This window comes from Tachysurus vachellii, chromosome 5 (genome assembly GCF_030014155.1).
Source record: "Tachysurus vachellii isolate PV-2020 chromosome 5, HZAU_Pvac_v1, whole genome shotgun sequence".
NCBI classification, from domain to species: Eukaryota; Metazoa; Chordata; class Actinopteri; order Siluriformes; family Bagridae; genus Tachysurus; species Tachysurus vachellii.
In genome coordinates, this window is record NC_083464.1 from 30094555 (window position 1) to 30108913 (window position 14359).

The 14359-nt window shown below is 39.7% G+C and overlaps 1 protein-coding gene across 1 annotated transcript; it reads right to left on the reverse strand.

Annotated features, from left to right (window-relative positions):
- Window positions 1-4710: 4710 nt before the first annotated feature.
- Window positions 4711-7289, reverse strand: snai2 (snail family zinc finger 2). Its single transcript, XM_060869363.1, has 3 exons — window positions 7071-7289; window positions 5726-6247; window positions 4711-5534 (listed from the first exon to the last, which is right to left on the reverse strand). Exons 1-3 carry the CDS (start codon window positions 7147-7149, stop codon window positions 5353-5355), a joined length of 783 nt encoding a protein of 260 aa, XP_060725346.1. The 5' UTR covers window positions 7150-7289; the 3' UTR covers window positions 4711-5352.
- Window positions 7290-14359: the final 7070 nt, after the last annotated feature.

The window sequence follows — 14359 nt, forward strand, 5'->3', positions numbered from 1 at the left end:
AAAAAACAGGAAATGACATCATATATTCTGAAGCTGGTTCATGGCAGACGAACCAAACTCTCAGGACTTTCTTCAAGAGAAAAAAGGAGTGGATGATTGATGAGGAAATTAGGGTGATGTCACAGTAACACGCTCTAACACACACATATACACACACACACACACACACACACACACACACACACACACACACACACACACAAACAAATAAACAAACAAACACACACAAAAAAAACAACACACTGCAACACATGCACGCAATAAAGCAGTACACATCAATACACACATCATCTGCAGAATGACTGCACGGCTACACCGAGGGGAGAGAGAGAGAGAGAGAGAGAGAGAGAGAGAGAGAGAGAGAGAGAGAGAGAGAAAGCACAGCAAAACAAGCAAGAAGTATTAAAGTAGAAAGAAAGAAAGAAAGAAAGAAAGAAAGAAAGAAAGAAAGAAAGAAAGAAAGAAAGAAAGAAAAAGAAAGAAAAAGAAAGGAAAATAAAGAATCATAGAAAAGTATAAAGAATAAAAAAAGAGAAAGAACAACAGAAAATGAAGAAGGAAAAGTGAAACTAAAAAAGAAAGACAAATCAAATGGAGGCATTGCAGAAACAAACAAGAAAGAAAAAAGAAACACTAGAGAACAGAAAGAAAGAAAGAAAGAAAGAAAGAAAGAAAGAAAGAAAGAAAGAAAGAAAGAAAGAGAATAAAACAAATAAAAGAAAAGGAAAAGAAATTCAGCTTCTAGCAAATAAAGGTATTAATTCTTTACACTACAGTAAACACACACACACACACACACACACACACACACACACACACACACACACACCCCTGGTATTTAGGCCCGAGCACTACAGTGGCACGAGTCCTGCACAGGCTTGTCGCCGTGACTACAATGTAGTACGGAGGGAAGATTTTCACTCGGTTTGTGTTTATTCCAGGATCCTTTTGTGTCTCATGATAAAGCTCGAGCATGTAAATACAGGCGCTGCTTTAATTGGAGCGAGATGTAAAGTGATCACTTCCTGTTCGCTTCATCTGAGATGTAACTTTACTGTAGCACAACACGAGCCACAAAGAGTCTGTGGGAGGAGACGCCGGCTTTGTGTGAGCTTTATTTCAGCACTGCCTTCATTTATTTACAACATGGAGGACGTTCAGCTCGGTCTGAGGCTCCGACGTGAAAGGCAGAGCTGAAAGTGAAAAATAAACACTGTTAATGTCACATCGCCGAAGCCGGTCGCAGACCCTAAGAAGGAAAGACAGGAAGAAAGAAAAGAAAGATAGAAAGAGAAAAGAATTAATAGTGAAAAGAAAAGGAAGTAATCAAGTAAGAAATCAAGAAAGATTGAATCAAAGCGGTGGCTTAGTGGTTAGCACGTTCGCCTCACACCTCCAGGGTTGGGGGTTCGATTCCCGCCTCCGCCTTGTGTGTGTGGAGTTTGCATGTTCTCCCCGTGCCTCGGGGGTTTCCTCCGGGTACTCCGGTTTCCTCCCCCGGTCCAAAGACATGCATGGTAGGTTGATTGGCATCTCTGGAAAATTGTCTGTAGTGTGTGATTGTGTGTGTGAATGAGAGTGTGTGTGTGTGCCCTGTGATGGGTTGGCACTCCGTCCAGGGTGTATCCTGCCTTGATGCCCGATGACGCCTGAGATAGGCACAGGCTCCCCGTGACCCGAGGTAGTTCGGATAAGTAGAAGATGAATGTGAGAGTGAGAGTATTCACCCCCCCCTTCTGGAAGAGGTCCATCATCCTTGATCCTGCTCAAACATCTACCACAGAGCCAAGTCTGGATCTTTCTGGAACATGTTCAGGTCCTCGGTCCTGATCCACTCCAGAGGTTCCAGTTTCTGCTGAGCAGCACACACACACACACACACACACACACACACACTGTGATGCTGCCACCACCATGCTTCATGTTCTCATGGGAGGAGCAACGATGGGATTCAACGTATCATTTTGTTCTTCTCAGACTAGCGAGATGTTTCCACATGTTTGCTGAGACTCTAATACTCATCTAATCAGCCCCAGGGGCAAATGTTCTTAAAGCAGCTGACTCAAGCTGGAGCTTTAAACAGTAGTTCAGGAAGAAACAGCAAGCTGTGTGAGGGAGCAACTGATGCTGGTGAAAGCGACTGTCCTTTGTTTAGAGGCATGTGATCTTCATCCGCTGCTCACATGCTGGATGTGGGTTAGAGGAAAATCATACACAGTTCTTATTTACTTGTTTGTTTGTTTGTTTATTAAATTTATGTAACCCTTGTGCATTTTTAAAAAAAAAATTTTTAATTTTAATTTTATAATGAAATTTTTTCGTTTTTATTTTTTTTATTTTTTAATTTATTAGGAATATTTTTTCCTTACTCATTGTATTCCCCCCCTTTATTATTATTATTAATATTATTATATTTTTTTTTCCTGATATCTCATTAGTAATTATTTTCAGAGCGTTACTAATGATCGGTAACGTCGCTTCCTTCTTGAACAGATTTTCTGACACTACACCTTCACTGTGTTGTTATTTTTTTTTTATTTTTAAGTCAATGATTTTGATTGCAGAAGTGTCAGAAAAAGGACCGGGGTGAAGAGGTTGTTGTTTAAAGCTAACACGAGCGTGAGAAAGCCGAATGTTTGGCCTTAAACACACAGAGAGCTTCCTTCAGGCTTTTTGTTGGGGACTGAGAGAAAAAAAACAATCCTCTCTTTCTCGTCAGGTCTGAGTCGACATATCACACTGAGAGAGAGAGAGAGAGAGAGAGAGAGAGAGAGAGAGAGAGAGAGAGAGAGAGAGAGAGATAGAGACAGAGAGAGAGAGAGAGAGAGAGAGACAGAGAAAGAGAGAGAGAGATAGAGACAGAGAGAGAAAGATAGAGAGAGAGAGATAGAGACAGAGATAGATTTGGTCTTTAAAGAAATGCTAATGATTCATTACAGACGTGATGATTTGTAATCAATCAATCTAAGAATTAAAGCATTCAAATATGCAAAAGTATGTGAACCCCTCTGTGTATATTAAGAATAATGCAAGAAAGAAAGAAAGAAAGAAAGAAAGAAAGAAAGAAAAAGAAAGAAAGAAAGAAAAACAATCAAAATGAACACAATGGAGTAAGGACAAAAGAAAAAAAAGGAAAAATTTAAAAAAAGAAATTAAAAGAGAAAAGAAAGGGAACTAAATCAAGAAAGAACAAAAGTGAAGAAGAAAAATAAAAAGAATGAAAAAAAAATTAAATGAAGGTAAGAAAAAGAAGGAGAGCTAATCAGGTAAGAGAGCAAGAAAGGGAAAAAAGCAAGGGAGAGATAAACAAAAACCACAAAGAATCAAAGGAAAGTAAGAAGAACGGAAGAAGGAGTAGAGATCGATATAACTGAGTAACGAGGAGTAACATTTGTTGTGATCTTCAGGAAATTAGGATGACGCAACTTCCTGTCCAGAGAACAAAACAAAAAAATAGAGGTTTTTTTCAGAATCTGTAACAGAAAGGTGTGAGATCTTTTTGTTTGTTTGTTTGTTTGTTTTAAATGAATTTATGTTTATTTGTCGAAACGTCGAAGCGCCCTGTCCGAGGCCGCTCGCTGCTACGAGTCATTCGGGGGAAAGTCCAGCTGAACACCTGCATTGTGCGCTATCTAACTCCACATTTCATCACCTGGAATAGCTGGTCTGTGAGTCAGAACCCCCCCCCTTTAAATACAAGTCTCTTTAAAAATGTTCATACCCCAGAGGCAACGAGACAAGTGTTCATTCATAACAGCTCCTAAACGTCCAAATGTTCCTTCACACTCTTCAGAGCGGTGGAAACGGTAGCGCAGGAGCGGATCTGCTAGCCTGTATGAAAGAGCGCTATTCAAATATGGTCATGAGATCCGACTTTATGACCGAGAGCACATGCTATTAATCGAATCATCTAGAGAGCTTGCAGTCGCTCTTCTGCACAGGATGTCCTGCAGGAGCCGAGGCGTTTGGAGCAAATGGCAGGAAAGTGAGAGCTACATAGGGAGGAAGTGTGACATTTTTTCAGGGACATGAACAGGTTTGCAAAAAAGAGCAGGCTGAGGCAGAGAGCTGAGTCTCCAAAAATGCATTATCACTTTCTATATTATTCTGCAAAGTGATTTTATTCGTTTGAACCAATCCATTTGACTCATTAGAACCAACCAATTTGATTCAACCAATCAGTTTGATATTATTCAATAAATTGTAATCTTCTCCCCGATTTGTCCGGACGACTCCTGAACACGTAATCCCGTCGCTTTCTCACAGCCCCATTATTCCTCTCCACTTAGTCACGAGAGGAAACCAGGCCTGGAAAAATGAGCAGAATGTCTCTGCCTTATGAATCAGGTGAACGATTAGTGAGTCAAATGACTGCTGTAGCAACAAGCGAACAAGCGCTTGCATTGTGACTCGGAGTTAAAACACACACCGCCTGTAATTTTCTGGAGGTTTGACATGGCTGCAGGGCACACGGGAACTTCTTTAGCGCGCTCCGGGTTGTGTTCACGCTAAAGCTGCGTGTCAGTACACGACTCGACACGACTCGACTCTCCGAAAGCGGTCACGCAGCTTCTGCGGTACGATTAACACTTTACACCTGCACTGATTTCGGTTCTGATATTCAGCATCAAGAGAGGAATATTTAAAAAATAACAAGAAGCTTTTTTATTCATAAAGTGTATAAAAAAAAGAAAAACAAAAAAAGACAGATTCCAATTAAATGCATACATAAGAACAATATACAATCTTTTCAGTCACACGTACATTCAAATATGTATAAAAAATAATCGATTAGAAAGCTCAGCGAAAGGCTCTGCTGCGAGTCCGATTGTCACGGCGTGATCATTGATCATCCGCTTCGCTTTTAAATACTTTGCATTTGTTCCCTATACAGCGATGGCTTTTTGGTCCGAGTCTTTTTTTTGGTCATATGGCTATATTTGTTGAGCTAACCGTGAAATATCCCGTAACGGATAACATTCAGCTTGAGGTTATCGCTCTGGCCTCCTGTGGTGATTGAGCGGAGAAGTAAACATTTCCTTACAGTACACAAGGATTAAAAAAAAAAAAAAAAAAGGCCACCATGGAGGGAAAAAAAATTAAAACTAGACAGTCAGAATACTGTTTACAAATAGGAAGCACTTGATGGAGCACATGATTTTAAAAAAAAAAAAAAAAAAAAAACACTCGGTTACACCGCCCCCGGAATTAGGAATACTGTGCGTGGAAATTGAGCGATATTGCAAATTTTAAAGGCACCGTGAATTTCCAGAGCAGTTTGGTTTGGGTTGTTTTGGGTGGAGTTGGTGGGGGAAGGGAGGGGGAGGGGTGGGAAGGCTGTCGGGACGGGGGTCAGTGGGCGACGCAGCATCCCGACTCCTCGTGCTTGTGCAGGAGAGACATTCTGGAGAAGGTTTTGGAGCAGTTCTTGCACTGGTACTTCTTGACGTCCGAGTGCGTCTGCAGATGAGCCCTGAGGTTGGATCGGTCGGCGAACGCGCGGCTGCAGTGGGAACACGAGAACGGCTTCTCGCCTGGAACCAATAAAACACACACACACACACACACTTCAGTTTAGTTGTTGTGCTAGATTTGTCTCTTATACCACAAAAAAAGTGCATGAAGTGTCCACTATGGATCCTTTCTTAAAGCACCGAATTAACACACCAGGTTTTGTATATAACTGGATTGTGTATACACGCATAAACCTGTTTGATTGACTCACCTGTGTGTGTGCGGATGTGTCCCTGGAGCAGCCACGGGCGTGAGAAAGCCTTGCCGCACAGCTTGCAGACGCACGGCAGCGTGTGTGTCCGTATGTGCATTTTGAGCGCACCGAGGCTAACGTACTCCTTCTCGCAGTACTTGCAGCTGAAGGCCTTGCGTGTGTGAGCGTCACAGTGCAGCTGCTTGTGCTTAAGCAGGCCAGCGTAGGTTGAGTACGACTTGTGACACAGAGCGCAGCGGAACTTCTCCGCAACGTCCGAGCCGTTGGTGGTGGTGGTGGTGATGGAGGCCGGCTGCTCGTGCTCATGTTCGTGATCGTCCTCGTCGCTCCTCGGGATCTCGTGGCTGTCTTTGGGCGACGGGTATCCAGACACAGGCGAGAGGTCGGTGGGAAGCGGCGACGGCGGTGAGTCGCTCACCGTCCACATGGTGATGGGGCTGTACATCACCGGGCTCAGCACCTCTGGCTGCGGGATCACGGGCATCACCAGGCTTTTGAAGAGATGCTGAGACACGAACGCTGCAAAACGCAAAAACGTGCACGTGTCAAAACAATCGACAACGAATAACAAGGTTACATGTGTTGCACCTTGAGGACACCTGTCAGACAACATGGCAACAGGTACAGCTCTGTACCGATAGGATAGGGATCTAATACAGGGCATGTAGAGAACCTTTAGATGTGAAAGGAACAAAACGCTTTATAAAGCTTTATAAAAACAAATCAGTGGTGCCTTCAGTCGTAGCTTTAATAAGCATCTTTTACCTAGAAATGTAGGCTAACTGGAGACAGAGACGTATTAAAGCAAGAACAAATCTGTTCACTGTGTTTATATCGGTTCATCATCACGTGACCAGCTATTTAGAGTTCAGCAAGTGTTAAGGCTCTCAGTGTTAAGGCTCCCAGTGTTAAGGCTCTCAGTGCTAAGGCTCAGTGTGTTAAAGCGCTCAGTGTGTTAAAGCGCTCAGTGTGTTAAAGCGCTCAGTGTGTTAAAGCGCTCAGTGTGTTAAGGCTCTCAGTGTGTTAAGGCTCTCAGTGTTAAGGCTCCCAGTGTTAAGGCTCCCAGTGTTAAGCGCTCCGTGTGTTAAAGCGCTCAGTGTTAAAGCGCTCAGTGTGTTAAGGCGCTCAGTGTTAAGGCGCTCAGTGTGTTAAGGCGCTCAGTGTTAAGGCGCTCAGTGTTAAGGCGCTCAGTGTTAAAGCGCTCAGTGTTAAGGCGCTCAGTGTTAAAGCGCTCAGTGTGTTAAGGCGCTCAGTGTTAAGGCGCTCAGTGTTAAAGCGCTCAGTGTGTTAAGGCGCTCCGTGTTAAGGCGCTCAGTGTTAAGGCGCAGTTTGGTGCCGTTACCTGTTGGACAGTCCAGTTCGCTGTAATTCGGCTTCTTGGCGGAGTTGAAATGCTTTTTGACGAGAAACGAGCGCGGCATCTTGGAAAAGTTTTCCCACAACAAGAAGACAAATGTAACGGAAAAGCCGAAATCCCCGTCAGCAGGTTAAATCCTCACAGCTCTCCGACACACAGACATCCTCCAGCAGCGACGCGCAAAAACTTCCACACTGCCGCTACAGCGCCATCAAATACTCCCTAATCAGGTGCAGGAGGCGGGGCTTACGCTTATTTACATAGTCCAGGCCCTGCTGTGTCCAATCAGGTGCCAAAGGCGGTGTTTAACTTAGGAAGTTATTTACATAACGGTGTTGTCGGTCATCCTATTGGTACGTTGTTCTAAATGGGAGGAGCCAGGTGGAGAGAAGGAGACAGGTGTTTTTTTTTGTTTGTTTTGAAGAAGAAGCGCTCAAGCGGTGAAAACAAACAAAAACAAAAACAAAAACATGCTGATCACGTTTAGACCGCAACATCTACATCCACAGTACTTTATTTCCATTTAAAACTTTTAATATGATTTTCAATAACTTTGCACGTTGTCAGCTTGATCACGTGTTTCACACGTGTTTACATGTTGACGCGTGATGACATTTGTTCAATTTTCAAACACAATGCGTGTTTTTTTTATCGTTTATAGCCGTTTGCCGAGCCCTAACTATGGTTAGTCCAAATTATGCAACGTTTAATAACATTCACCCAATTTCTTAAAAGCAAGCAAACAAACAAAACATGTTTTTTTTTTTGTTGTATGAATGTAATTATGCATCAGTTTACTGATTAAAGCTACTCATATAACTACACAGGTCATTTCCTTCTTGTAGACAAGCACGCGCAGGTGAACTTGTCAATAAAGGTGCACTAGCGCCCTCTTGTGCTCAAACAGTCACCAAACACCCCACACCCATCCCCCTCGGACCCCCGGGGGAAACGTCACTATGCCACGTCTTTAATACGTTTTTCTCATTTTAAAGCGCAAAATTTCAGCCTTTCTTCTTACGCGTTATCTGATGGGATTATTATGTAAACTTCTTTCTGCCTCGTTTTAAAAATAATAAAACATAATTGCGACTTTATTCTTCAGAATTCTGACTTTTATCTCAGATTTCTGACTTTAATTTCAGATTTCTGACTTTTATCTCAGATTTCTGACTTTATGTTTCAGATTTCTGACTTTAATTTCAGATTTCTGACTTTTATCTCAGATTTCTGACTTTAATTTCAGATTTCTGACTTTAATTTCAGATTTCTGACTTTTATCTCAGATTTCTGACTTTATATTTCAGATTTCTGACTTTAATTTCAGATTTCTGACTTTTATCTCAGATTTCTGACTTTAATTTTAGATTTCTGACTTTATATTTCAGATTTCTGACTTTAATTTCAGATTTCTGACTTTAATTTCAGATTTCTGACTTTTATCTCAGATTTCTGACTTTATATTTCAGATTTCTGACTTTAATTTCAGATTTCTGACTTTTATCTCAGATTTCTGACTTTAATTTTAGATTTCTGACTTTAATTTCAGATTTCTGACTTTATATTTCAGATTTCTGACTTTAATTTCAGATTTCTGACTTTAATTTCAGATTTCTGACTTTTATCTCAGATTTCTGACTTTATATTTCAGATTTCTGACTTTAATTTCAGATTTCTGACTTTTATCTCAGATTTCTGACTTTAATTTTAGATTTCTGACTTTAATTTCAGATTTCTGACTTTATATTTCAGATTTCTGACTTTAATTTCAGATTTCTGACTTTTATCTCAGATTTCTGACTTTAATTTCAGATTTCTGACTTTATATTTCAGATTTCTGAATTTTATTTCAGATTTCTGACTTTATATCTCAGATTTCTGACTTTTATATCAGAACTCTGAGATATAAAGTCACAATTCTGAGAAATATCTCATAACTTTATATCTCAGAATACTTTTTCTTAGAAACCCGCCACATATTTCATCATTCTGATGAATTTTCTCCCAGTTACTCATTTTGATCTTGCTGTATGGTCGTATATAACATTATAGAGTATTATTTTCATTGTGGTTTCACAAATAGAGAGATCCTGATTTTATTGGAGGAGACACAACCACAACCCTCCTTTATTAACGCTATTTTATTTATTATCGAATTGTAATAATGAACAAAGTTAAAATAAAGTTTTGTGACACTTGTTTTGGTCTAAAGAAAAAGTAAAAAAAGGTATTTAAAAAAACACTTTTTAAATGATAAGCAGAGGTTAAAAACCCCAGCATGAGCGGGATGGAGGTGCAGGACCGGTGCTTAATGTCTAACATAACACAAAATCTTTTTTTTATGTTATTTTGTCAACAGAACAACTTGAGTGAAAAACTAAAATTCTTTACTTGAATTTCTCAGCATTTGTGACGATCTGGCGATCAGATTTTGTTGTACAAACGAGAAGCGATAACACGGACAATATCACAGATTACAAATAGTGACCTAGAAATAGTGCAAAATCTTCCGTATTTTCAAGATGTTGAACGTTTTTTTGAGCTTTTTTCAAAACTCTCTAACTTTTTATTTTTTCAAATTTTCAATAAAAATACGATCTCAAATTTTCACTGTGGTCTCAGATTTATTTTACTCGCTCAATAATTGCTATTTCCTGTTACTTCCATTATCTTTTTTAATATTAAGCATCAAATGTTTTTTTCACATGATTTAATAAATAAAATAAAAATTTAAAAATCCACTTAATTACATTTTCATGGGGCACGGTGGCTTAGTGGTTAACACGTTCGCCTCACACCTCCAGGGTTGGGGGTTCGATTCCCGCCTCCGCCTTGTGTGCGTGGAGTTTGCAGGTTCTCCCTGTGCCTCGGGGGTTTCCTCCGGGTACTCCGGTTTCCTCCCCCGGTCCAAAGACATGCATGGTAGGTTGTTTGGCATCTCTGGAAAATGGTCCGTAGTGTGTGAGTGAATGAGTGTGTGTGTGTGCCCTGCGATGGGTTGGCACTCCGTCCAGGGTGTATCCTGCCTTGATGCCCGATGACGCCTGAGATAGGCACAGGCTCCCCGTGACCTGAGGTAGTTCGGATAAGCGGTAGAAAATGAGTGAATGAATGAATTACATTTTCATGATTGCTTGAGAAATGATTCATCTCTTGATTTTGACTTTTTTTTTTTTAAAAATAAATGCAATTAATAATAACGTTATTTCATTTTTAACTTTTTAATTTTTTATTTTCCCCCATTGATTTATCTTGTCACGTGATGCCCCCCTCATAAAAACATGATTCTTTCCATGCTTCTGTGTTTTATTTCCTATATGTATGTTTTTTTAAACACAAAGCATGTTATGTTTCACACGTTTTTCCACATGTGGCATGAATTTTGTTTTTTTCCACATAATTTAAAAAAAAATCCACTTCATTAATTTCTCATGTGTTTTCTTGAGACCTTTCTAATCTATTTATTGTAACATTTTTTTTTTATAATAAATGCAAATTATTTAGTCACATGATTTTTTTTGTTGAACACATTTCTTATTTTTTTTACATGATTTCTTGATACATGATTCATCTATTGTCACATTATGTTTTGTTGCACAAGATACACACGACTTCATCTGATTTATTTATTTGCAAAATTCTTTTTTTTAAACAACCCTTATTACTTGCTGTGGGTTTCCACCCAATTCGTTTCTTTTTAACTTTATTTATTTTTTCTCCTCTTTAGTCAAAAGAAAATTCTTTAAATAAACCATTGAAGCCTCTCGGCATTAGGAACCCTCTTTAATTAAAACCACACACTAAACTGATTTGCTATCTCGCTGCAGTAGGAATGGAGTCAGTCTTCTTATCGACTAAATCCAATTACTAAAGACGTGAGATGGCAGGCTTTGTCCCGTGCTCAGCTAGTGCAAGGGCGTTTTCCTTTACTGCACGCTGTAGGCCAGAACATTTCAAACTCATCTCCTGACAAGAAACATGTAGATCTGTTATTAGAATGATTACATTAATGTTAATGTAACACTGGAATACATACGCTCTGGTGCGGAATAGTGGGAGGATCGCGTTTTCATAATTTTCGGAAAAACTCTTGAGTGTGTTTCGGATTTCATTCATTCATTCATCTTCTACCGCTTATCCGAACTATTCTCGGGTCACGGGGAGCCTGTGCGTCATCTCAGGCGTCATCGGGCATCAAGGCAGGATACACCCTGGACGGAGCGCCAACCCATCACAGGGCACACACACACACTCTCTTTCACTCACGCAATCACACACTACGGACAATTTTCCAGAGATGCCAATCAACCTACCATGCATGTCTTTGGACCGGGGGAGGAAACCGGAGTACCCGGAGGAAACCCCCGAGGCACGGGGAGAACATGCAAACTCCACACACACAAGGCGGAGGCGGGAATCGAACCCCCAACCCTGGAGGTGTGAGGCAAACGTGGTAACCACTAAGCCACCGTGTTCCCCGTGTTTTGGATTTGATGTTTTTATTTCTTGTGTTTGCAGCTCGGTGCTTCTTGTGCAGATTCTTGAACATGAACAATCACAAAACCTGTGCAATTGTTGATATGGTGATATTTTCTGAAAGAGTCTCCAGTGTCAGTGTCTGACAATTTCAACCTGTTGTTGTGTTGCGCCGTAGAGCAGCGTAACACTTAGAGGAAAATGCATTCTGCCCTCTTCCACATATATGAACATGAAGATGTGTACGATTGGGCTAGTGTCACTGTGGAGAGAGAGAGAGAGAGAGAGAGAGAGAGAGAGATTATGTCCCTGCCTTGTTTGTTCTGTAGACTTCTGGCCAAAGACGGCTATGGCGTCATCACTTTTCCGTGTCAAGCTATTCAGACATAAGTTAGCTTGTTAGTTAACATTCAATGTAACTACATAGAGATACAAAAAAGTTCAGGTATCACCTTGTCGAAAATTGTTAGCAGTGTGGTTTAAGAGGTCAGATGTTGCGATGCAACATCGTAGATCGCTATCTCGCAACGCTGTAACTCAGCTTCCTGTATTGAATTCTGGAAATTTGATTCAAGTGTTTTGTGATCCTTTAATTTTTAGAGCAAAACATGAAATAACAAAAACATCAAAATCAGCAGCAGAATTACTAAACGCATCACTAATATTACAGTTTATACAGAGTTCATGTGTTTCAGGGTGGAGTTTTCCTTTAATGATCCTGGGAACATTTTATTGAATCATGTGGAACTTATTCCACTATTATTAAAAATGACATTTTGTTTTAGACAGCAACAGCATAGATTTTGGCAGACAATTTTTTTACAATTTTAAAAAAAAACAAAAAAAAACATTCCATCATTGTGATCGTTTTAACTTTCCAAAACGATTTTTACAAAATCCACTTGATTCTTTTTTTTTTAACTTTTCATGATTTCATTTGATTCATTTTTGTTTAACAATGAATAATTGTATTTTCAATTTCTAAAAAATAAATAAATAAATAAATAAAAATACATTTTTAGACACTTTGTTTTGTTTCTTAGATTTTTTTTTTTTTTACGTGTAGCGCTGTTTTATTCTTCCACATAGTTAAATCAAATGAAATCCCCGCGATTAATTTTTCACGTGCGATTTCTTCAGACATTCGTTTATTTCAACATTTTTTATTCTGCACGCATGGATTCATCCGAATGATATATTTCCAAAGTCGATTTTTCTTAAATCAACTATTAATATAATTTTACATGGATCATACACTGATATCATTAATACAAATGAAATTAGACGTGTTGTGCACGTATAAGTGGCGCTCTGAGGGCGTCGCATCCTGTTGCGAGATATATGACTCATGCAGTGTGAGAGGACCGAGTTATTTTATTCATATTCACAGGGAGAATTAAATGAATCAGTCAATTATGAGTTGACGATTAAAAGTTCTTCATATTTAACATTAACATTTCATTAGCGTAATGTTAGCGTATATATGTGTTTGTATGGAGAATGTATGCATCATCAAAAGACACTAATTGTGGAGTTCAAATTCACATTTAGAATTAAACAATTTAAAAGGAATTGAAATTCTATGTGTTGATGCTGAGAGTGTGAAGGTGCGCAAACGATTTCTAGGTGATTTCTATAATTTATGTATTAATTCTATATTTAAAACATGCTTTAGAAAGTGCAGGTTGCTTATACAGACAGTTATGGAGGGAAGACTTCTCGGCAGGGTCTCCAGGGAAACAAACAAGGAAGAAAATAGCTTGTTGACTCAACAGTATTTTTCACCCCATCACACCTGGGTTAGAAAAAACTTGGACATGTTTTTTTTTTTTTTTTTAAATAAGATTCTATTTGTTTTACATTACAGAGTTGTTTCTAGTTCATCTGCAGTTTTCTAGGCTTTTTACCCTGTCAGGTAAGCTGATTGATTTTTGAGCACTCGAGGGACCTTTAAGCCGAGGCCAAGACTCTGCTTTTCACATCGATCTTAATACAGTGACTCCCAGCAACACCTAAAGACAGCATAAGGGGGAAAAAAATCCGTATCTACTCAGATAACTTTACAAATGTAAAGTCTTGCAGATTTCTCATGGTGTAGCTTCCGAACTAATTAGCGTCTGCTAATGTTAGCAACAGAGTTAACATCGCAGTTAATAAAGCTAGCTGCTTATAGAAGGTGCACTGCATGTGGCAAAGTATATTAAAGCAGTTAATTGAATGTTAATGCATGAATTAATTAACAAATCTTTTTAAAGAAGCACAGGCTCAGTATCACTGACGCATGTTCGCTCCTCAAAGCAGCAGCGATTATACAGCGTGATGTGTCCGGATGTGAAGCCCAGATGTTGCTTTGCTCGGATGTAGTATTCTGTATCTGTTAAAATACGATGTCAAGAATAGTGTGTCCTGCTAAGTACTGGAACACTTTAGTGCAAAAGCAAGAGAGTCCAGGGATGAAGGTGGATCTGATCCAAATTGTGTTATATAAGCCCCTAACCATGAAACGCTGAAAACAATCCGGCTCAGGTTTGACTCAACTCCATTCTGTGTAGGAGAAGCTGCATCAAGCCTAACTCCACCCCCAGGACTCTGTCTTAGGTAGAAGGAGCTGGATCAGGTCTGACTCTACAACCCTGAGTTTTAACTTCTCCTTGTCTCAGGTACTGTAGGAGGAGCTTAATCTTCTTCAACGCACTGGATTTTGGCTGGATTCTGTCTCATGTTGGAGAAATCGGATCAGGTCTAACACCACCTCCAGGATTTTGGCATTACTCTGTCCTGGGCAGGAAGAGCTGGAT